Genomic DNA, 24,752 nt, shown 5'->3' on the forward strand with positions numbered 1-24,752 from the left:
TCTTTTCCTTTCTCTTTTCTTTTTATTGTCTGTGCTTTTGGTGTTATATCTAGGAATCCATTGCCACATTCAAGGATATGAAGATTTAACCCTCTTTTCTTCAGAGAGTTTTATGATTTTAGCTCTTATATTTAGGTCGTTGATTTATTTTGAGTTAATTTTTGTATCTGGTATGAGCTAGGGTCTACCTTCATTCTTTTGTATGTGGTTATTCAGTTCTCTCAGCTCCATTTGTTGAAGAGACTGTTCTTTACCCATTGTATAGGCTTGATACCCTTGTAGGAAATCTTTTGACCAAAGATAGGTGGGTTTAATTTGGACTCTCAGTTCGAATCCATTTTTCTATAGATGGCTATTTTTAGGGCAGTACACAATTTTGAAACTTACACCATAGCTTTGTAATAAGTTTTGAAATCAGGAAGTGAGGTTCCTCAAAATTCTTTTGGCTATTCAAGGTCCTTTGAAATTCTATGTGAATTTCAGGATGGGTTTTTCCATTTCTGCAAAAAAAGGCCGTTGGATTTTGATATGATTGCAGTGAATCTATAAATTGATTTGGAGAATATTGCCATTTTAACATTATTAAATCTTCTGTTCTGTGAGTACAGGATGTCTTTCCGTTTATTTATTTTTATTTTTTGGAGACGGAGTTTCACTCTTGTTGCCCAGGCTGGAGTGCAATGGAGCGATCTCGGCTCACCACAACCTCTGCCTCCCAGATTCAAGCAATGCTCCTGCCTCAGCCTCCCAAGTAGCTGGGATTACAGGCCTGCGCCACCATGCCTGGCAATTTTTGTATTTTTAGTAGAGACGGGGTTTCTCCATGTTGAAGCTGGTCTCAAACTCCTGACCTCAGGTGATCTGCCCACCTCGGCCTCCCAAAGTGCTGGGATTACAGGCGTGAGCCACCGTGCCTGGCCTGTCTTTCCATTTATTTAGTTTTTAATTTTTGCTTTCAGCAGTTTTTTGTGGTTTTAAGTGTGTAAGTCTTACATCATTTTGGTTACATTTCTTCTCAAGTATTTTATTCTTTATGATGCTTTGGTAAACATGGAACTTTCTTAATTTCCTGTTTGGATTGTTCATTGCTAGCTTGAAAGACAACTGATTTTTTGTGTGTTACTTACATGCTGCAACTTTGCCGGATTCACTTATTAGCTCTAATAATTCATTTTTCTGTGCATTCTCTAGGATTTTCTATATATAGGATTCTGTCATCCACAACTAGAGATAATTTTTCTTCTTTCTTTCCTATTTGAATGCGTTATATTTATTTTTCTTGCCTGCTGCTCTGCTAGGACTCACAGCACAGTGTTGAAGAAGAATGGCAAGGACAGGCATTTTTGTCTTGTTCCTGGTTAAGGGGGAGGAGAGTTTTCTTAAAAAACTTGTATGTTGTTACATGTACTGATATATTTCTGTAACTGTACAAAACTCACCTCTGTATAAAGGAATTTCTTAAGGATTGGAAATATTTTTGCATATGAATAGTAGTTGACTTTGTGTGATGGGTTTGAATAGTCTACTTTTATTTTGAACTTTTTCAATAATGAAGATATATTTTTAAGCTTGAAAATGACTATATTAAAAGAAGAAAAAGAATACTATTTAACAACAAACTGTAATCTGCCAATAAGATCATAAATTGCCTTTGAGGAAGCCTCATAAAAATGCCTATTGAAGTGGTAATTTTTATTAGCCAGAGTAAATTTAAACGGAAATAATTTTCTCCAAATCATACATAGAAATACAAGAAACCAAGATAGCCACGGAAATATAAATTAAAAATACTAAATCTTAAAAACACCAAAATACTTTTATCATGTAATTACATGCTGCCTTGGATTCTATTACCACTCATGGTGTATCCCTGTCTCAGTTGATTTTATCTGACCTGCACCGTCAGTACTTTTTAAAAGAGACAGGGTCTTGCTCTGTTGCCCAGGCTGAAGTGCAGTGATATGATCATAGCTCACTGCAGTTTCAGACTCCCAGGTTCAAACAACCCTCCTGCCTCGGACTCCCAAGCAGTTAGGACTACAGGCATGCACCACCACCCCTGGCTATTTGTTTTTAAATTTTTTGTAGAGATGGGTCTCACTATGTTGCCCAGGCTAGTCTTGCGCTATTGACCTCAAGTGATCCTCTCACGTTGGCCTCCCAAAGCACTGGGATTACCATTCCTGGCTCAATACATTTTTAAACTATAGCTATTCTTTTTGTTCTAGCCCATGATATGGTTATTGATGGTTATAATTAACATAGTTTAATGTCCTATAATTAGACTCGAACTTTTTTGAGGGCTAGGTTGTGGGGCAGAGAGTTGAGAGCTGTAGTTAGAAGGCTCCAAATAAATAGTTTTTAAATTTGGGTTTCCTCAGGTCAACTGACATTAACCAACTATGTTATTGCAAGAAATGATCTTGTATCTAGGGTAAAAAACAAAAGAGCACATGTGCAGATACACATCATGAATCAGGAAAACATGATTTGGAACATGTGCATTGGAACCAATTTTTAGTATGTCAGTTTTAGGAACTAAGTAAAGGGTTCTTTATAATACTTCTGTACCATCCATGTTTTAAAAGGAAATAAAAAACTTTACCTTGCAAGGTCATTGCTGAAGATAATGTGTTAACACGAGAAGGAGTTTTAGCTTGAATTCTAGTGTTTTAACAACTATCTCTAAAGTACTGAGAGGTTGAACATGGTTTATAATATAGTAAGGGCAAAAATTAAGGGTAAACTGTATTTCTTACAATAATTTTTAAGAACTCATGTATTCTTTTTATCAACATGTATATGTTCTTTTTTTTCTTGTAGTACCTGTTTGAAAATGGTAGAATAGATAACATTTTTACTGAGCCCTATTCCAGATTTATGATTGAACTTACCAAACTCTTGAAAATATGGGAACCTACAATACTTCCTAATGGTAGGGTGATTTTTTTTTTTATTGTTTTCATGATATGCTTTCTTAAATTGCTTAAGTTTCATGGTTATCTTTTAAAAAATTGTTCATTTTTATTTCTGTCCAGATTTATAGCATATTTGGACTTCTGAGGAGAAGGTCTTTGGTTTATTGTTGATTGTTTTAGGAAAACTGTACATTTCATATAGCACGTATATAGATACTAATTGCAAAAAATATAAAATAATTTGAAGTTACATTTACCTTTTTAGAAGACATTTTTGATCTGGTAGCATTGGTGTAGCTTTCACATATCATATCTGCTAACAGTGGACCTTTTTTAGTAGTTTGTGTGTATACTGAACTGTTGTTAAGAGTATACTGAACTGTTAAGAGAGTTAAGTCCTCGTCCTTGAATTATCATTGACCAGATATCGTCAGACAAGTCCATAATTCACTCCAAGTCTCAGGCTGAGGTGAGTGAAGAGGTTCGATGTTATGCTTAGTAATATGTGCAGCTTTCTGTCGGGCTGCAGAGCCCCTTTCACAGTAAGCTTAATGATCTCCAACAGGAGTTTGCAAACTGTGGTCCATGGGCCAAATCTGGCCTGCTCCCTGTTTTGCAGTCTATGAGCTGAAAATTGGTTTTACATTTTTAAATAGTTGGGAAACTTTATTTAAGGATTCCTATTTCATCATGTGAAAATTATATTAAATTCATGGCTGGGTGTGGTGGCTCACACCTGTAGTCCCAGGTGTGACTTTGGAAGGCTGAGGCAGGAGGATCACTTGAGCCCAGGGGTTCAAGATCAGCCTGGGCAACATGGTGAAACTCTGTCTCTACAAAAAATACAAAAAAATTACGTGGGCATGGTGGTGGTACCTTTAGTCCCAGCTACTCAGGAGGCTGAGGTGGGAGAAGCACCTGAGCCCAGGAGTTTGATGCTACAGTGAGCCCTGATCATGCCTCTGCACTCCAGCCTGAGTGACAGAGTGAGACCCTGTCTCAAAAAAAAAAGAAAAGAAAAGAAAAGGAAAAATTATATGACTATAAATAAATTTTACTGGCGTATAGCTCTGCCTGTTTATGTGTTCTCTACAGCTTCTTATTTTCTACAGCAACAGCATTGTTCAGAGCCTATATGGCCTACACATCCCAAAATATTTACCTTCTGGCCCTTTATAAAGACAGCTTAACCCCTAATCTAAAATATCAATAGATTAAAACGGTTTCGGGAGACTCTCACAGTGTCTACTTGAGTGCAGTCATCTCCCTTTTTCTTTGTGGTGCCTTTTCTGGTTTTCTGCATAAGGAAGAGGGGAAGGAGGAATAATCAATCTTTCTGTCTCCATGTCCTAGAATTTGAGAGATTACTTAGTCTTTTTTAGCAGGAGCTCAGTACTCTTTCTTGTACCCCTTCTTCTGTCTAGGTTACATGTTCTCTCGCATTGAAGAAGAGCATTTGTGGGAGTGCAAACAGCTGGGCGCTTACTCGCCAATCGTCCTTTTAAACACCCTCCTTTTCTTCAATACCAAATACTTCCAACTAAAGAATGTTACTGAGCACTTGAAGCTTTCCTTTGCCCATGTGATGAGACGGACCAGGACTCTGAAGTACAGTACCAAGATGACATATCTGAGGTTCTTCCCACCTCTACAGAAGCAGGAGTCAGAACCAGGTATGGGATGCTGTTTGTCAGATTTCTCTTTACAGTCTTAGTAGTAATACTAAAATAGAGAGTTACTGCAGAAGGGTAATTATAAATGCGAGATGTGAAAAGTGTAGCTTTATTTTAACATTTGAATATTTTTCTCTATTGTCAGAGAGTGGTCGAAGGCTGGCCTCAAAGTGAGAAGAATCACGTGCTTCAGTATACTTTCACTGGCTTTTAAATTAGAAATTTTGATTTAATTGGGTAGAGCTCAAATAGCCTGCATTTTAAAACTTCTCAGGGAATTAAAAAATATAAGCAGGGTTGAGAATCACTGATTTACTAGCACCAGATGAGTCAATCACTAGTTAAACCTGCAGAACTTTTAGTCCATTGCTTCTAAATCTTTTTTTGACCAGAGCCCCTCTTTTTAGTTAACATTGTGAAATTCTGAAGGAACTTAAAAGCTGACCTACAATATACCGCTTTTGTACACAATAGAATAATAGCAGTGACAATTTTATTAGAAAGTTTATTGTCTTGCATTTCAAAAATAGCCCATTAAATAACAGTTTGTTTTTAATGTTTAAAAAATTAATCTTGGTATTACAGGATTCGAAATTAAATTTATTATTTTTGAACAGAATCGTAAGTCCTGAACTTCCCAAAATCAGTTTCTAAGAGTGAAATACATTTTTTGAGTGTGAGAATTTAAATCACTAAAACTAAAATCTGTATTTGTGATGTTCAACTTCGTATAAACTTTTTTCTGAATTGTTCATTTACTAAGATTCTTTTTCACCTAATGTCTGTGTCCTGTTTCCTTAGTTTTATATATATGTTTTTTATATATAGTTTTACATATATGTAACCCACTTTGTATTCTTGATTTTTTTTTTTTTTTTTTTTTGAGATGGAGTCTCACTCTGTCACCCAGGCTGGAGTTCTGTGGTGTGATCTCAGCTCACTGCAACCTTCGCCTCCCAGGCTCAAGCGATTCTCCTGCCTCAGCCTCCCGAGTAGCTGGGATTACAGGTGTGTGCTACCACGCCTGGCTAATTTTTGTATTTTTAGTAGAGACAGGGTTTCACCATGTTGGGCAAGCTGGTCTCGAACTCCTGACCTCAGGTGATCCACCCGCCTCGGCCTCTCAAAGTGCTGGGATTACAGGCATGAGCCACTGCGCCCAGCCTCAGTTGATATTATTTCCCTGTTTGGGAAACAGGATAATGTTTCCCTGTTTGCTGATTAGGTGCTTGACATGATTAGTAATAAATTCAGCTTGTTTTCTAAGTGAGTAACTAGCAAAGTCTTTCTATTTAGGTAGCTTCTAAATGGAAAACAGGTGAATTTTGTTAAAGTACTAATGCAGGAAGCTGGGGAAAGTCCTATACCAGTTGTTAAGAGCAGATACAGGCTGAGTGCAGTGGCTCATGCTTGTAATCCCAATATTTTGGGGGGCTTATGCGGGAGGATTGCTTGACCCCAGGAGTTCGAGGCTGTAGTGAGCTGTGATGGAGCCACTGCACTCTAGCCTGGGCAACAGAGTGAGACCCTGTCTCCCCCCCAGAAAAGAAAACCTTTTTTCCTTGGGTCCATCTAGTGTTCTCTTGAGGAGTGAATGTAAAAAGTGGGAAAGAAATAGCCCACTTTCCATATCTTCACCCTGACTTCCTTATATAATGCTTGGTCTCTGCAAAATACTGTTGGGGAAAAATGGTTTGTTCTTTTCTTACCAAATAGTAACTCTACTGATAATTTCTCTTCCCAAAAAAGATGCCATTTTTCACAGTATTCGAACAAATAAATTTGAGCAGATGCCCAGTACTAGTGCCTCACAGTAGAAATATTCTCATAGAGATGACAGCTTCTGCTAGGTTCAGTGGCTTGTACCTGTAGTCCCAGCTACTCCAAAGGCTGAGGCGGGAGGATCACTTGAACCCAGGAGTTCAAGGCTGTGGAGATTCAAGGCTGCTGTGATCATACCATCATACTCCAGGCTGGGCAACAGAGTGAGACCCTGTCTCTTAAAAGAGAGATGGTGGCCGGGTGCGGTGGCTTATGCCTGTAATCCCAGCACTTTGGGAGGCCGAGGTGGGCGGATCACCTGGGGTCAGGAGTTCGAGACCAGACTGGCCAACATGGCGGAACCCTGTCTCTACTAAAAATACAAAAAAATTAGCCGGACGTGGTGGCAGGCACCTGTAATCCCAGCTACTCGGGAGGCTGAGGCAGGAGAATCACTTGAACCTGGGAGGTGGAGGTTGCAGTGAGCAGAGATCACACCATTGCACTCCAGCCTGGGCAAGAAGAGCAAAGCTCCATCTCAAAGAGAAAAAAAAAAAAGAGATGGCAACTTCTGTCTTGATCTCTACTGTAGGAGAAGAACATGCAGAACCCTTCTTTCTGCTTTATCTTGCTATGTCTTAGGAACCCTGTGCCTACTAAAGTTTATTAATAAAGTCAGGCTCAGAATAGAGACATTCTCCAGTGCCATACTTTTTGTCATGGTGTCCCCACATTGGTGAGCAGGGCAACATAAAATTTATAGGATAGGGACTTTGTTTAATGCCATAGAACCCAACACTTAAAATAATGTCTGGCACCTTCATAGGCACTCAGTATTTGTTGAATGAGTGTGAGTGAAAGGGAGGAAATGACAAAGTTCTGGCTGCGAAGCAAAGCTCATTGGCGTCTTGAGACTCAAAGAACAGACTTTTCTAATATAATCCTTTGATTATTACTTCCTGTCTCAAGATAAACTGACTGTTGGCAAGAGGAAACGAAATGAAGATGATGAGGTTCCAGTTGGGGTGGAGATGGCAGAGAATACTGACAATCCACTAAGATGCCCAGTCCGACTTTATGAGTTTTACCTGTCAAAATGGTAATCTTTCTCTGAACTAAATATAGTGCACTGAGAAGGCAGTTAACATATTTTGGATTTCAGATGCTTGAACATCAGAAAAGTAGCTGGCCCGTGACTTTAGACAAGGGTTTACCATGAATTTTTTTCCCCATTGTCCTATCTATATGGATTTTGAACCACAAAACAAATTACCTTGTCTTCATAATTATTTTAGGAAAATGTCTTCAAAAGCAAGAATCGCTGCTATTGTTTGATCTTTACAACTGTTGTACAACCTTTATGTGATACCTAATCTGTAGTTATTTCGTTATTTGTATAGAAAAGAAATTTTGTTTTGCTAAAGCTATAATAGAAAAACAATTTTTAAGGAATTGAAATTTTCTAGGTAGTCCTTTTCTTAGAGAAACTTTATGATTTTAGAGCTGTAACACTTTTTTTCCTGAAAGAACTGTAATAGCTGCGTTTGCCCTTTGATAATGTGTACTGAGTGCCCTCGGGGTTCATTCCAGGATATTGGGCACTTCCAGTATGAGGTTCTTAGCCGTAGTGTCACATGTGAGCTGACTTTTTTGTTGCTCTTAATAATGTTTGAAGTACTAAAGTTTGTGATTTACACTTTGTCTCATATTAACTTTATACTCACTTCCAATCCAATGGGATTTCAGTTTATTCCTGGGAGGAAATATTCCTGTAAACTCTTTATCTCTGTGGGTACATTGCTTTCGCCATTGTGAGTCACAGTGGAGAAAAGTTGAGAGCCATATTAGGTTGGTGCAAAAATAATTGCAGTTTTTGCCCTTTTAATTACTTTTAATGGCAAAAACCTCAGTTTACTTAAGAATAGTACATATTTCCTATACTCTCTGATTTCTAATTTTCTTTTTTCTCTTTTTTTTTGTTCCTGTGGATAGTTCTGAAAGTGTGAAGCAGAGGAATGATGTGTTTTACCTTCAACCTGAGCGCTCCTGTGTCCCGAATAGCCCCATGTGGTACTCCACATTCCCGATAGACCCTGGAACCCTGGACACCATGTTAACACGTATTCTCATGGTGAGGGAGGTACATGAAGAACTTGCCAAAGCCAAATCTGAAGACTCTGATGTTGAATTATCAGATTAAGACGGAAGTGAGGTTCTTATTTTCATACATATTGGTATGCACCAAACTGTGAATGCATCCAGCTGTTGGAAAGCGATGTATAAGTCCGAGTCCTCTTGACTTGACTATAAGATCATGGAAAACAGATGACTTGTGAACCCCACAGTGTGGATGTGCAAATGAAAATTGAAGGAAAGAATATGAACTGAGAAATGTTCTTTGGCAGTGATATAGTTCGTAGACATCTTCAGAATGACTAATTTCTCCGAGTGGTGCATAATCTTATTTTGTTTGGGAGTAACAAATTGTGGAATATTTTTAAGGAAAACTGTTGTATAAAACTCTACCATAGTAACCTTAGACCTTAGAGAGGTAGCTTTGGAGTGAAACTTTGGCTGCAATAGGCTACTTGGGCAAGCCCTCTGTAAAAGTCAGAGGAGAGATCAGTACAGAGCTAAGAGTGACATCAAATGAGGACTGTGGGACCCAGATTTGAAGACCCAATAAAAATACTCAACTTTTTAAAAAAGATAGTGAAGTGGTCTTGATTGATTTTGATTTTCACTGCCAAGCCAATCATGTGAAGGACAGAAGCTTTTACCGTGGGCCCCTCACATCAGGGAAGACGACCTTCACTGCTGTTAACAGTAATGTGTCCCTTTCATTTTCTGGGTCAAGCTTTCTCAGCGGTGGGTCTGGATGTGGGTAAACTAAGGTAAAGGGGATGATATTCCACAAGCTAATTATGCACACAGAAAATCTGTGGAGCCTATCAGACCCCAAGTGTCTTGAAATGTTTGTAAAAACCCACTAAAATGCCCACTTCTCTGGGTGTGGGCCCTTCTTGCTGCTGTCTCACAGCCTGAGCTGTGGTACACAGAAATGGGGGTTCTCCTTTTATTTTCATTTTTTTCCCAATGGCAGCTTTTCTCCCATTGTTTTACCCTCCTACTTCCCAGACAATTCCTCTTATTTTGTCTTTTGCACCAGTTTCTGGAGGCCCTTGTCATTTCAAAAAGGATAGTCTCTTTTCTTACTCTGGCAAACCTGTGAGTGATTCCACAAAGATACAGTATTACTTAGCTATCTGAATTATGGTAGAAAAGGTCCTAGTTAGGTTCCTATACAAAGCATTTGGAAGATGACCTTGTTGCCCTACGAAACTTGAAAATAGGGATTCTGGGGTGAGGATACAAAGACATTGTCTTGCATATCCATAAGCAGGTCTTAGAGCATTATTCCAAACTCTAGCTGTTTCAGTAGTTCTGTGAGGATTGCAAGTCACAGGTGTGTGTGGCATATCAGTCCATCTCCCTTATCTCCATTCTCAGTTTCTTCCCCACAAAATTTTGAATCAAAGCTTTTATGACGTTTGCCAATTGCAGAACTTCTTTAGCTAAGGTTAATTTGATGCTATGATAAAACTGAGAGATGTCAAAAAGCCTCTTAGAAATTTTAATCTTGAAAGACTTTTCAGGATATCTCATTTTTTAGGTGGGGGTGACAGGCGTATTTCTTTTTTAACAAATAAAAGGCATTTAAGTAAAACTAAAATGAAAAAAGTAGGCCTTTTGACATTGTGTACTTGATGGTTCTGTCCCTCTGCCTGTAACAAATCTCATTTTTGTTACCAAGAACTGTATGAAAGAAGTAAACCTGCCCCTATTCTGTATGATTAATTCCATCTGTGTTTGTCATTTCTGACTGGAAAACTTCTTACTCCATACCTTGTTTGATATGGAGGACAAATAATTGGATTGTCTGATAAGTCTGCCAATAAACTATCCAGAAATAGCAAGTGTAATAGTCCCCACTATACGAATTTTATGGTTTGTATAAACACTAACATTTTCCCCTTCTGTAGTTGTATGAAGAAACAAATATTGTTAGCATAGTAGATAAATTGTTATGAAATACCAGAAAGAAAAAAAATCTGTATCTTTTACTGAGAACACCCAATACTCAGATAAATGACTGTATCAGGATTTCATTTGCATGTTAGTCCACAGAGTTGCCCAGAACCCTAAATTTATTCATAAGAGAAAATATTGATTAATTATTGGTCATTCCTCATAAGTGTAGCTGTTGTGTGCGTCTGATTTTATTGCTTTTTTAATTTTACGAACATTGTGTAAAATTACATTTTTTTTTTCCAGGGGAGAAAAAAACATCAAACAAAAAGAGAAACATCTAAATCATCCTTTCTGTTCTATTTTGGTTTTTAACCACTTTTAGGTTTTCCCCTTGCAGAAACCACAGAAATATTCCCTTAGAATAAAATAGTATATTTGTATTTGATGGGTGAGTTCTTTTTCTTTATGTCTTAAAAGAATTTGAAATCCCTTTCTCTGATTGACCTTATTGGTATGACTCAGCAGTTAGTAAAATTACAAAGAAAGCAGTTTCCAAGAAAGAAATTGTTTTTTTTTATGTAGTCCAGTAAACATATTCTTTCATTGCAAATTCTTTTATTTCCTTTTTTCCTTCAAAAGACTTGTTTTCATATTTAGCTAATTTACTGACTATATTCAAAGTCCCAACAGGTAGAAATATCAGAGGTCATTTATACATATCATTTCAGGCTACCTTTTTTGAGATTTACAAAGCTTGCATCAGTTCACTTTAATGAAATTGTAAGACTAGAATAAAGAATATGTTCATTCTGAAGTATAAATACATGTTTAAAACAGGAATGTAAGACTAAATAGCATTTTCCTTCGACTTCAGAGTTGTCTTGGTATTATGCAGCTGTACTTTCAAATTCCATATCGACTTTCTACCTACCTGCCTTGTGGCAATCCTAAATTTATAAAACAGGTTTTCCCAAAAAGTCTAACATAAAATGAATTTCTATCAATGAATTCAGACTTTAGTTTTCCAAAAATGTCTCCTAGGGTACTGAGTTGAAATTTTAGGAAAGAAGCAATAATACCCTGAACTCCTCTAGACTAGCACTTGTCTGTTGTTATACTGTGCTGTCATCATTGAAGAAAATAGTGATTGGAGGTATTGTTACATAGTGGAAAGATCATAGGCTTTGGAGCCTAGTGTTTCTACTTACTGGTTGTAGAACTTTAGGTAAATTACTTAACCTCAGGTCGGGCGCGGTGGCTCACGCCTGTAATCCCAGCACTTTGGGAGGCCGAGGTGGGTGGATCACGAGGTCAGGAGATCGAGACCATCCTGGCTAACACGGTGAAACACCGTCTCTACTAAAAACACAAAAATTAGCTGGGCATGGTGACGGGCGCCTGTAGTCCCAGCTACTCGGGAGGCTGAGGCAGGAGAACGGCATGAACCCAGAAGGCAGAGCTTGCAGTGAGCCGAGATCGCGCCACTGCTCTCCAGGCTGGGTGACAGAGCAAGACTCCATCTCAAAAAAAAAAAAAAAAAAAAATTAACCTCTCTGTGCCTCAGTTTTTTCATCTATAAAGTGGGCATAACTCCCTTATTAAGTCATGCCTGGCACATGGTAGGCTTTCAAATGTCAGATATTTTTTATTATAATATATGCAAATTTCCTGGCCTGTACTAACGCTTTAAATAAATGTTAATTCTCACACTATAGTCTGAATTTTTACTAAGTTCAACACTTTGGCTTCTGCAAAACATAATGCTCTATATAACCAATTCTACGTATTTGAATCAAATAAAATTACAAATTCTTCACTTGTGCTTATACATATATCAGTAGTAATCAACATCACAAAAATCCATTGATGTTTTCACTATATTGAAAAATGGGGCCAGGCACAGTGACTCACACCTGTGATCCCAGCACTTTGGGAGGCCAGGGTGGACACTTGAGGTCAGGAGTTCAAGACCAGCCTGGTCAACATGGTGAAACCCCATCTCTACTAAAAATACAAAAAATTAGCTGGGCATGGTGGCAGGTGCCTGTAATCCCAGTGGCTCTGGAGGCTGATGCAGGAAAATCACTTGAACATGGGAGGCAGAGGTTGCAGTGAGCCGAGATCAGGCCACTATACTGTCCAGCCTGGGCGACAGAGTGAAAAAAAAGAAAAAGGAAAGAAATGGACATGTATATCAGTATATATAGGAATAGCATGTGATGGAGTTTGTTAGTTTTTTCTTTATATTTCTTTTTTTGTTTGTTTTGAGACAGTCTCACTGTTGCTCAGGCTGGAGTGCAGTGGTGTGATCTCGGCTCACTACAACCTCCGGCTCCTGGGTGCTAGTGATTCTCCTGCCTCAGCCTCCCGAGTAGCTGGGATTACAGGTGTACACCACCACACCGGCTAATTTTTGTATTTTTAGTAGAGACGGGGTTTTGTCATGCTGGCCAGGCTGTTCTCAAACTCCTGACCTCAAGTGATCTGCCCACCTCAGCCTCCCAAAGTGTTGGGATAACAAGTGGGAGCCACCACGCCTGGCCAATATTTCATCTTTTCTTTGAGATGGAGTCTCGCTCTGTTGCCCAGGCTGGAGTGCAGTGGCTTGATCTTGGCTTACTGCAACCTCCGCCTCCTGGGTTCAGGTGATCCTCCTGCCTCAGCCTCCCGAGTAGCTGGGACTACAGGTGCGCACCACCACGTCCAGCTGATTTTTGTATTTGACAGGGTTTCACTATGTTGGGCAGGCTGGTCTCGAACTCCTGACCTCAGGTGATCTGCCTGCCTCGGCCTCCCAAAGTGCTGGGATTACAGGCATGAGCCACCGCACCTGGCCTATTTATATTTCTTTACTTTGCATATGTTTTTGTTTTTTTTTTTTTTTTGAGACGGAGTCTGGCGCTGTCGCCCGGGCTGGAGTGCAGTGGCCGGATCTCAGCTCACTGCAAGCTCCGCCTCCCGGGTTTACGCCATTCTCCTGCCTCAGCCTCCCGAGTAGCTGGGACTACAGGCGCCCGCTGCCTCGCCCGGCTAGTTTTTTTTTGTATTTTTTAGTAGAGACGGGGTTTCACCGGGTTCGCCAGGATGGTCTCGATCTCCTGACCTAGTGATCCGCCCGTCTCGGCCTCCCAAAGTGCTGGGATTACAGGCTTGAGCCACCGCGCCCGGCCTTACTTTGCATATGAATGCCAGGTCATAAATTTATGAAATTTATTTCATCCATAAATGGATGAAAAACCCGAAATCTATGAAACTTCTTTTACTTGGTAGGTTATGTATGTCATCAGTTTAGGAACAAGACAACGGTACAACAGCAATCTCCCCACACTTCACTTCATTGACAGAACCGCTCCTTCCCCACAAGTTTTAGCTAAGCAGTGGCTCCCTTGGTAAAAAAGCGTAGTTTCCAGGCTAACTTGTAGTTAGGAGTGACCATGGGATGAAGTTTTGACCAAAGGCATGGCAGCAGACGTGAGTTTACATCTCCCAGGCTACATTCCTAAAAGGAACATGCATGCTGCTCTTGTTTTCCTTTTTCCTCTGATCTGGAACATGAACGTGGTCATGGCAAACCAGTTTTGTACATGTGGGAAAGGACAGCATAGCAGAAGCACGTTAACCTCACGGACAGAGCCTCCTGTCTCTCCTGGCCTGCCTGCTAGCTCAGACCTTCACATCAGAGAGGAAATTTCTTCTTATTTAAGCCTTTTTTTTTCTCTTCATTAAAGTAGCCAAACCAGCATCCTAACGAACACACCGATAATGCTACTGTCACGTTACCACTAAAGGGAACTGGAACTTCTCATCACAACAAAAAAGATGATCAATATCGGAAGGTGAGAAAACACATTTGTTGTTGTTGTGTTTTTTTGTTTTTGTTTTATTTTGTTTTGAGATGGAGTTTCACTCGTGTTTCCCAGGCTGGAGTGCAGTGGCGCAATCTCCACTCACTGCAACCTCCGTCTCTCAGGTTCAAGCGATTCTCCTGCCTCAGCATTTCAAGTAGCTGGGATTACAGGCATGCGCCACCACGCCCGGCTAATTTTGTATGTTTAGTAGAGACGGATTTCACCATGTCATCCAGACTGGTCTCAAACTCCTGACCTCAGATGAGCCTCCCAAAGTGCTGGGATTGTATACAGGTGTGAGCCACCGCACCTGGCCGAGAAAACATGTTTAAGTCATTTTCAGATGTTCAAGTACATATATAAGAATGAAGAGAATTAAACTTTTTTTTTTTTTTTTTTTTTTTTTTTTTTTTTTTTTTGAGACATAGTCTTGCTCTTCTCACCCATGCTGGAGTTCTATGGCACCATCTCAGTTCACTGCAACCTCCGCCTCCCAGGTTCAAGCGATTCTCCTGCCTCAGTCTCCCAAGTAGCTAGGATTACAGGCGCCTGCCACCATGCCTGGCTAATTTTTGTACTATTAGTAGAGACAGAGTTTCATCGTGTTTGCCAGGCTGGTCTCAAACTCCTGACCTCAGGTAATCCGCCCGCCACAGCCTCCCAAAGTGCTGGGATTACAGCTGTAAGCCACCATGCCCTGCCAACAAACTCTTAAAACAAGTAAGTGGCCGGCCGCGGTGGCTCACTCCTGTAATCCCAGCACTTAGGGAGGCCAAGGCAGGCGGATCATGAGGTCAGGAGTTCGAGACCAGCCTGACCAACATGGTGAAACTCCATCTTAACTAAAAATACAAAAATTAGCCAGGCGTGGTGGCGGGCGTCTGTAGTCCCAGCTACTCGGGAGGCTGAGGCAGGAGAATGAATCGCTTCAGCCTAGGAGGCGGAGGTTGCAGTGAGCTGAGATCAAGCCACTGCACTTCAGCCTGGGCAACAGAGTGAGACTCCGTCTCAAAAAAAAAAAAAAAGAGTTCGTCTAAGCTTGTTAGGTGCAGAATAAGTTTATAAGAATTTTAATCAATTTTCTACAAGAGTAATAACCAATTAGGGAATATAATGAAAAGGATAGGACACTATTCACTGTAGCAATAAAAACTGTATTTAGTAGGCCAGGCACAGGGGCTCACACCTGTAATCCTAGCACTTTGGGAGGTCAAGGAGGGCGGATCACCAGGAGTCCAGGAGTTTGAGATCAGCTTGGGAAACATGGCAAAACCCCCTCTGTACAAAAGATACACAAATTAGCTGGGTGTGGTGGTGTGCACCTGTAGTCCCAGCTATCCTGGAGGCTGAGGCAGGAGGATTGCCTGAGCCCTGGAGGCGGAGGGTGGAGGTTGTGGTGAGGAGAGATCTCACCAATACACTCCAGCCTGGGCGACAAAGCAAGACTGTGTCTTAAAAAAAAGAAAAGAAAAGTCATTATTAAGTAATACAGAAGACCTTTGTTTATTTTAGCCGATGGTGTTGGGAAACTGGCTTTTCACATGACAGAAACAGAATCCCTCACTAACATTATGTCCAAAGGGGGACTCTGGATATTGACCTAAGATCCAACTGTGGAAGGCAAAATTACAAAATTAATAGAAAACGTAGGAGAACGTTGTTGCGATCTTAGGCACGAGGATAAATAAGCTTCTTAAATAAAATCCCCAAAGCACAGACCATATGAGGAAAACAAAAAAGATTGATGTTATTATATCAGAATGTTCAGTGAAGGATAGGGAGGACATAAATGACAGAGTGAAGATCCTTGGAATGTTTAAAACCACCAAAGGATTTATATCTAAAATATTCAAAAAATGGGCCGGGTGCAGTAGCTCACACCTGTAATCCCAGCACTTTGGGAGGCCGAGGTGGGCAGATCACCTGAGGTTAGGAGTTCAAGACAGCCTGGCCAACATGGTGAAACCCTGTCTCTACTAAAAATACAAAAATTAGCCAGGCGTTGTGGCACACTCCTGTAATCCCAGCTACTGGGGAGGCTGAGGCAGAATTGCTTGAGCCCGGGAGGCGGAGGTTGCAGTGAGCTGAGATCGTGCCAATGCACTAGCCTGGCTGACAGAGTGAGACTCTGTCTCAAAAAATATATATATTATTATATATGTATAATAATATATATAATATATATTTCTTGTAAAATATATTTTTATACAGTACAAATATATATATTTTACAAAAAAATATATTTTATTTTACAAAATATTTAAAAATATATTTAATTTTACAAAATATATATACTTTTACAAAAATATATATTTTACAAATATATATATTTTACAAATATATATATTTTACAAAAGTATATATTTTACAAATATATATTTTACAAAATATATATATTTTTACAAATATATATATTTTACAAAAATATATATATTACAAATATATATTTTTGTAAAATATATTTTTGTAAAAAAATATATATATAAAATACAAAAAACGGCAGAATCATAAAGATGAACAAAGGATAATGAATAGATAGTTCATAGAATAGCCCAAAAGGATAACAAGTATATCAAGAGAAACTTTTTAAAGAGCTATCACTCTACACCCTGAAGATGAACCGGAACTGGAAAAATAAAATGCCATGTGTTGGTGATGTAGGAATGTAAAAACTGCACACAGGGCAAGAGTCGATGCAGACCTGCGTATCCATTTTGGAAAGCAATCTTAAACATTATCAAGTTAAAGAAGTTTAATAGCTTTATAGTAAGAGATCCCCCCCAATTAAGTAAAAGATGAACATTATGAAATGACTTTTTTCTGTGTCTATGTAATCATATAATTTTTTCTCTCTCATTTAGCGAAAAACATTGGTGGATTTTTCTAATATTGAACAATCCTTGCATTTCCTTGATTAAGTCCTAATCACAATGTATTATATAAACAACAGCACATTATATATATATATATATATATATACGTCACATGTATAAATGTATACATACGTATATACACACAATTGGATTAAATAACCTTTATCAGTAACATTCTCTTCTATTCCTAGTTTGCTGTTTTTCTTTTAACTATAAATAAGTGTTGAACTTAAATGCTTTTTTTGCATACATTGTAATAGTCAAATCTTAATTTTTCTGCCTTGATATTAATTTTAGATGCAAAAAAAAAATTAGCTAGCCAACCTGTGTGTGTGTGTGTGTGTGTGTGTGTGTGTGTGTATTTCATACAAATGAAATCTTAATTTTTTTTAATCTCTTGATTCTGGTGTTTTGTTTTGTCCCCAAAGGGGAGGTCTTTGCCATTTTTATTTACTTAATGCCCATTGGTCTACTCAGGTTTTTAAGGTCTTGCCGATTTGCATTTTAACTTTCTCATTTTCATCTATATGTTCAGGTTTATTAACATACAGTTCATAATTATTTCCTTTTTAAATTTTGTATTGTGTTTGCATCTTCTCATTTTCCTGGTCATTCTTAACCTTTTCAAAGAACCAGCATTTGGCTATGTCAGTCTTCTTTATTTCATGTATTACTAATTTTATTAATACTTTTCTTCTCTTTTTTTTCGAGTTCATTCTTTAAATGATTGAATGATTGCTTCATTCATTGTTAATATTTCTTGTTTCCTGAAAATGATTTAAAATCTACAACTTTTTCATCTCAGTGCTGCTTTAGGTGTGTTTCCTGATTCAGGCATAATGATATGATCATCAGTCTAAAAGTGTTTTCCCATTTCCTTTTTTAACCCAAGTAACAAATTTTCTTCTACCTGTTTAAAAAAGTAATACCTTCTACTTTTATTGATATTACTCTTTTTTTTTTTTTTTTTTGAGATAGAGCCCCGCTGTGTCCACCAGGCTGGAGCGCAATGGTGCGGTCTCAGCTCACTGCAACCTCTGCCTCCCACGTTCAAGTGATTCTCGTGCCTCAACCTCCCAAGTAGCTGGAACTACAGATGCACGCCACCATGCCCAGCTAATTTTTGTATTTTTAGTAGAGACGGGGTCTCACCATCCTCCTTTTGCCTGCTAGCAGCCTTGTCAGTTTTCAGGCTGTGTTTGAGAGATATTAATACTCACCATATTTACATTTTTTGTTTCATTGTTCTTTCTTATCTGTATATCCCACGTTTTTTCTTTTCTGCATTGTTTTATCAGATACTGTAAATATTGCTCCCCCAGTTTCTCTTTGTTAATATTTGCCTGTTTTTCCCCATCTTTTTTGTTCTATAATTGTTAGATTGTTTAAAAATATTTATATTGAGAGTCCTTGATATTTTTTATTCATTTATATATGTCATGATAGACTCTTAGGTTCCTATCTTATTCAGTAGGTTGTATTCTGATGCTCATTTATTTTGATACTCAAATTGTCACATATTTGACCAACGGAAGCCTCTTCTAACTGGCTTTTATGTCCTTCTGACATGTTCCTGTCCTTTTTTCAGCATTTCTTCACTTAACATACTCCAGGATTTTGTGGTACTTTTCTGGAATCAGCCATTTCTCTACAGAGCCATAATGCCTTTGCACTTGGTGTGCTCATTGCTACTAGGGTAAAATTGCGTCTCTTCCCTTTCAGTGGGTAGAGCAACCAATCAATAAATACATGTGCATCTAACTATATACATCTGTATCCGTGTGTGTGTATGTATATAGTTTCTTTAAACCTGCAAGGTGATTCCAGTTTTTCCAATTTCAGTTCAACATCTCAGGATTCTTTGCAGCCTTCTCTCCCTTTCCACATTCATAATCCTTTCTCAAAGAGTGTGAAACCTGGCTCCCATTATCCTCAATATATGTACTTATTTTCTCAATGAGGAACTTGTTTGCACAGTGTAATTAACCTCCCAACCATTTCAGCCACCCACTGCCCCTCTTACCCTGCTGCTGGGTGGTGGCTGCCTCACCAGGAGACCCCGCACCACGCGCACATGCGTCCATGGTTTGAGGAGGCCCCCACCTCCTCAGAGGCCACTGTCTCCGTGCAGAGAGGGCAGTGGAGATTGGAAGCAGGAGGTGAGAGAGTCTGGTGTTAAGTTCATATGTAAACACCTTAATTACGGCTAATAGAATTTATTTCTGCTTTTTTCTTCTTCTTCTTTTCACAATTTCTGCTTACTGAACTTCTTGGTTTATCCCCTTGCTTCCCAATGAGTAACAAATTTTCTTCTACCTGTTTAAAAAAGTAATACTTTCTACTTTTATTGATATTACTTTTTTTTTTTTTTATTTGAGATAGATTCTGGCTCTGTCTACCAGGCTGGAGTGCAATGGTGTGGTCTCAGCTTACTGCAACCTCTGCCTCCCGGGTTCAAGTGATTCTCCTGCCTCAGCCTGCCAAGTAGCTGGAACTACAGGCACATGCCACCACGCCCAGCTAAGTTTTGTATTTTCGGTAGAGACGGGGTTTCACCATATTGGTCAGACTGGTCTCAAACTCCTGACCTCGTGATCCGCCTGCCTCATCCTTTCAAAGTGCTGGGATTACAAGCCTGAGCCACTGCGCCAGGCCAAAGTGCCAAAATGCGAAGCTAGTCCAGCGTGGTCGTGGGGGGAGACAATGGTAAATCAGCCTAACAATAACCCACAACACTCGGACCAACATATTACTCTTAATACTAATCATGTTTGTTTATCCCTGTTGGTTTCTTTAACTTAGCATCTAAATCTTTTCCTAGTAAGACTTTGTTATTTGTTAGACTTTTATGTTCCTTTGGTCTTGCCCACTCTTACTTACTATGTTAATTATTTTATTATATAATTACAGGTTTTTTCCTTTTTGTTAGTCCTAGCTGTTTCAGACTACAAACTTTGCCAGGGGATTTGCTCCCCATCACTTCCCATCTCTCTTGTCTAGATGAATTTTTCTACATGTGACCACTTCTTCCAAGAATATGTTCTAAATGGGCCCTTATGTGAAAAAGTTACTGAAGCCTTGTGTCCCTGAGAATTTTTTTTTTGAGACAGGGTGTCACTCTGTCACCTAGGCTGCAGCTCAGTGGCATAATCATGGCTCACTGCAGCCTCTAACTCTTGGGCTCCAGCAGTCCTCCTGCCTCAGCCTCCTGAGTAGCTGGGACTACAGGCATGTGCTACCACATGGAGTTAATTTTTAAAATTTTTATTTTGTAGAGATGGGGTCTGGCTATATTGACCAGACTGGTTTTGAACTCCTGGCCTCAAGCGATCCTCTTGCCTTGGCCTCCCAAAGTGCTGGGATTACAGGCATCACACACCTTGCCTGGCCGCCTGAGAATATTTTTTTATCACACTCCGAGTTTGTCTTGCTATACATTTTGAGGTCAAAGTTCTCTCCTTTAGCACGTTGACAACACGATTCCTTTCTTTTTTCATCTGATACTGTTCAAAAGCCTGCTGTCCATCTGATTTGATCTGTTATTTCTCTGAGAGCTTTCAGAATTTCTGCTTTTCTTATTGGTCGTAAATGTCTTTCACTACAATGTTTCTGTTTGTACAATTTTCTTACTAATCATTGTATGAGTCCTTTGATCTTTCTTTAATTCTGGGAAATGTATTCTCATTATTTTTTCAAATATTTTCTCCATTTTTTTTTCTTTCCTTCTGGGACTCCCATTATTCAGATTTGGCACTTCTGCTGTGTCCCTGGATTGTTCTGTATGTGTGGGGGGGGTTCCCACGCTTTCATTTTCCTGCTTCCTTTTGGTAGAGGCCCTCAGTATGATGCTCCGGCTCATGGATTTGTTGTGAGATATATCTGTCCTATCCCATTTGTTCATTTTTTTCACCCTTAATATTTCTGTCAGGAGCCAGGTGTGGTGGCTCACACCTGTAATCCCAGCACTGTGGGAGGCCAAGTTGGGAGGATCACCTGAGGTCAGGATTTCAAGACCAGAATGGCCAACATGATGAAACCGAACTCTACTAAAAATACAAAAATTAGCCAGGCGTGGTGATGGGCACCTTTAATCCCAGCTACTCAGGAAGCTGAGGCAGGAGAATCGCTTGAACCTGGGAGGCAGAGGTTGCAGTGAGCCAAGATCGCGCCATTGCACTCCAGCCTAAGTGAGAGAGTGACACTCCGTCTCCTAAAAAAAAAAAAAAATTCTACTTGGTCCTTGTTTCTGTTTCAGATTGCCAACATTTCCCTGTTTATTTTGAATTCTAGTTCAGCTTGCTGTCTTTGGGGGCAGGGACTTGGGCTCCTCAGGTGGCATCTGGTTATTTTAGCCTGTGAGCTCACGTTCCTTCACAGCACCAGCTTCTCTGTAGTATTTGTTGGTGAAAGGCCAAAGCCAGGCTCTACCCTGTCCCTCCCAGTGAGTTTAAGGGAAGTTCATGACCTCCAGGTACCTCACAGTTGCTGCTGACCACTCCACCAGCAGTGTTCAAAGATTTGCCTTCAGACCTTTAGGAAGCGAGGAGGCACAATTCCTAGTCATCCTCTGCCAGCTCTGAGGCTTTGGAGGGAACAAGGGCTTGGAATTTCAACCCTAAGAGCAGCTGCCCAGCCCACCCCTCTTTCTCCTCAGCAGAGCTTTGGGCTGCCCTGATAGTGTCCCACTGACATCAGTGACTTGACTGGCGGTCCCATGTCCAGCAAGAGCAGACATCTCCCTGATGCCCTACCTCCCCTCCCACTTTATGATAACCTGCATCTTTGGGGGTTCTTACAGGATTTGTGGGGAGTTTCCAGTTTGGTTTGGTTTGGTTTGTGGTAGTGGTGCCTCAATTGGTGTTTTTCTGGGGTTGATTTTTGGGGAAGGGAACCTGTAGCTTACGCTAGTTCATTGTCTTAATAGATCCAGAGTTCCAGTGTATCTTTTGTTGTCTTTTTATTTTCAATCTTTCTATGTGATATTTTAGGTGTCCGTCCTGTAAACAGAGATTTACAATTAAACCCAATCTGTTAAGTTCTGTTTGGTGGTAGTGGTTTTGTCGCTAACATCCAGTCTGAAAACTAATGCCTATGAAGTGGTCACATTGTTAATGCTGATTTTTTCCCTCCCTTCCTGCTGACTGGTTGATTGAAATCCTTTAATTTTTTTAAAGGATTTAAATTTTTTTTTAAAGGATTTAATAATTTTTTTAAAGGATTTAATTTTTTTAAAGGATTTTAAAAATTAAAAAAAAATTTTTTTTTAATTTTTTTTTCCCTTGTCTGGTTTAGATGTTCTACATTCTAGTTCTGAATTTTTAATGGCTTTCTCAATATTTGTAAGATGAATGCCTGACTTTCTAAAATGAGTATTTCTACCATCGTCCTGTGGAAAGACTAGGTTACAGTCATCACCCCATCCCCCTCTTTTATGTTACAGGTCAGTATTTTCATTCCATCTCTTTATTCTCTCCCCAAGTAGTACTCCCTGGGAATTTCCTAGGCCAGGTTCCATTGGAGGATTCGTGTGGGAGAAGCTAGCAGCGACCAGATCTGCCATCTCCCTCCCCACCTTAACTGGCGTTTTCCTTTGAGGAACCACCTCTGTCACATCCCTGGGCTGGTCAGATTGCGTCCCCCTCGTGTGCTCCTGGAGCCTCTCCGCATGCCTGTGTAGATGTTTGTCAGACTCTGTGTTCATCATGGGCACACTTTAAAGGGCATCCCAGTTCCTGTGGTGGAGACTAGGGATAGGATGATGGGTAAGTTGACATTGGTGGTTTTGAAAGGCTGAAGTTTATGCTGCTTTCCCAAATAAGAGTATGGTACTTAGTATTTCCAAAAAGTACCACGTTTAAAAGTGCCTCGTGCTTTTAAGAGAACGAGCTTGGAATTTCTTGAGATAAGGCAGGGATAAAGTGGTGTGCACTGGTCGCTCCTGAAAACAGCCAAGTTTATGGTTTCTGTGGTTTCTCTACTGCTGCCCCTTAATCACTGATGGGACACACAGATTATGGGTAGCGAGACAGGAACTGTTTTCGTCTGAGGCTATTGAAACTCGTGTGTTTTGTTTCTACCTAACAGAATCAGAATGAACAACTTCTGAGGCATTGACTACTCCCAGATCATGTAGCTCCCTTCAGACGTTTTAATATCTGTGCTGTGTTAGAGGTAAGAGTGTGACAAAACAGAAGTTATGCGTCTAGCCTCATGAACTTGCAAGCGGGTTGGGGACAAAAGGCTGAGTGCTGCCCAGTGGCTGAAAGCACAGAAGTCGTCAACAACCCCCATAGAGAGCCCCAGGTTTCAGAGGGAGAGGATTCTAGGCTCCTAGGATCCACTAGGGGCATTACCTGGGGAAAAGCTTCAACTACTCCAACAGGATGGCACTCTCTTTTAATGCTTTAACCAACTAATAAATGCCAAGAAAAATCATGATTGGCCTGTAATCCCAGCACTTTGGGAGGCCGAGGCGGGTGGATCACCTGAGGTCAGGAGTTCAAGACCAGCCTGGCCAACATGGTGAAACCCCATCTCTACTAAAAATGCAAAAATTAGCCGGGTGTGGTGGTGCATGCCTATAATCCCAGCTACTGGGGAGGCTGAGGCAGGAGAACTGCTTGAATCCAGGAGGCAGAGCTTGCAGTGAGCTGAGATCACGCCACTGCACTCCAGCCCGGGCAACAGAGCAAGACTCTTTGTCTCAAAAAAAAAAAAGAAAAAATAATGATTGCCAGTGTTTCCAGGATATTCAGCTTCCCATTTAAGAGCAAAACTCCAGCTAAAAAAAAAAAAAATATATATATATATATATATATCCTTCAGTGGGTTGTAGCTGAGATAAAAAAGATGGAGAAAAGAGGCCCAGAGGAAGAGGGAAGCCTCCCTTTTTTACTACAAAGCCAGTAAGTGGTCGGGTCCCGTGATTCCTTCCTGAATCCTTTGAAGCTCTTCCTGATGCACCAACCTCACCAAGGCCTTATTGCCTCCCACCCAGCTATTCTGTGCAGTCTGGCCTATACCCAGCGCCATTGTTCTGTTGCCCAAGCTGCCAATGGCTTCCACTGTGTGCAGACCAACTGTTTTTCATCTGGCCATTCTCTGGAGTGCCCTCCGCTCCACAGAGCCTGTCTGCTGTGGCTGTGTTTGGGCTGCAACACTGCCCCCCACCTCCACCCGTCAGCTGAGCGAACCTGTGCCCTTAGCTTAGAAGACACACCTTGGCAGATTCAAGTCCTCCCTTTTCTGAACTTACTTCTTTCATCCTCACTCAGGATGGGACATGTGCTGGCTCCTATTCATGTGGCATTGACTATGCGCTTCTAGGCCAGATGTTCTAAAGGGAGGCCCAGGACCAGCACAGCAGCATCTCCTGGGAACCTGTTAGAAAGGCAAATTCTTATGTCCTCCCCCTTCCCCAGACCTACTGAATTAGAAACCCAGCAACCTGTTTGAAGAAGCCTCTCGTGCTGAGGTTGGAGACACTGCTGCAGAGCGAGCAGGCTCTGCCGGGCCTGAGTTCTCCTCTGTCAGCATCTGTGTAGATTAAGTTACTTCATCTCACTATGCCTCAGCTCTCGATCTGTAAAAACAGCCACTGCTGCCCTCCTGCAGCAGGGTTTTGTGCCCAGGGCCTTGGAGGGAGCA

At 40.3% G+C, this 24,752-nt stretch overlaps 1 protein-coding gene across 11 annotated transcripts in view; it reads left to right on the forward strand.

Annotated features, from left to right (window-relative positions):
• ZMYM4 (zinc finger MYM-type containing 4) overlaps window positions 1–10,829 on the forward strand; it is a 159,175-nt gene extending 148,346 nt beyond the window's left edge. For all 11 annotated transcript variants that reach the window (XM_050797473.1, XM_050797491.1, XM_050797528.1 and 8 more), the window contains 4 exons: window positions 2,824–2,935; window positions 4,343–4,591; window positions 7,322–7,451; window positions 8,345–10,829. In XM_050797473.1, coding sequence (XP_050653430.1) covers window positions 2,824–2,935; window positions 4,343–4,591; window positions 7,322–7,451; window positions 8,345–8,552 — 699 coding nt within the window. In that variant the 3' untranslated portion in view covers window positions 8,553–10,829. The remainder of the gene's footprint in view (window positions 1–2,823; window positions 2,936–4,342; window positions 4,592–7,321; window positions 7,452–8,344) is intronic.
• The last annotated feature ends 13,923 nt before the right edge of the window (window positions 10,830–24,752 follow it).

The sequence above is a fragment of the Macaca thibetana genome, chromosome 1, assembly GCF_024542745.1.
Source record: "Macaca thibetana thibetana isolate TM-01 chromosome 1, ASM2454274v1, whole genome shotgun sequence".
NCBI lineage: Eukaryota > Metazoa > Chordata > Mammalia > Primates > Cercopithecidae > Macaca > Macaca thibetana.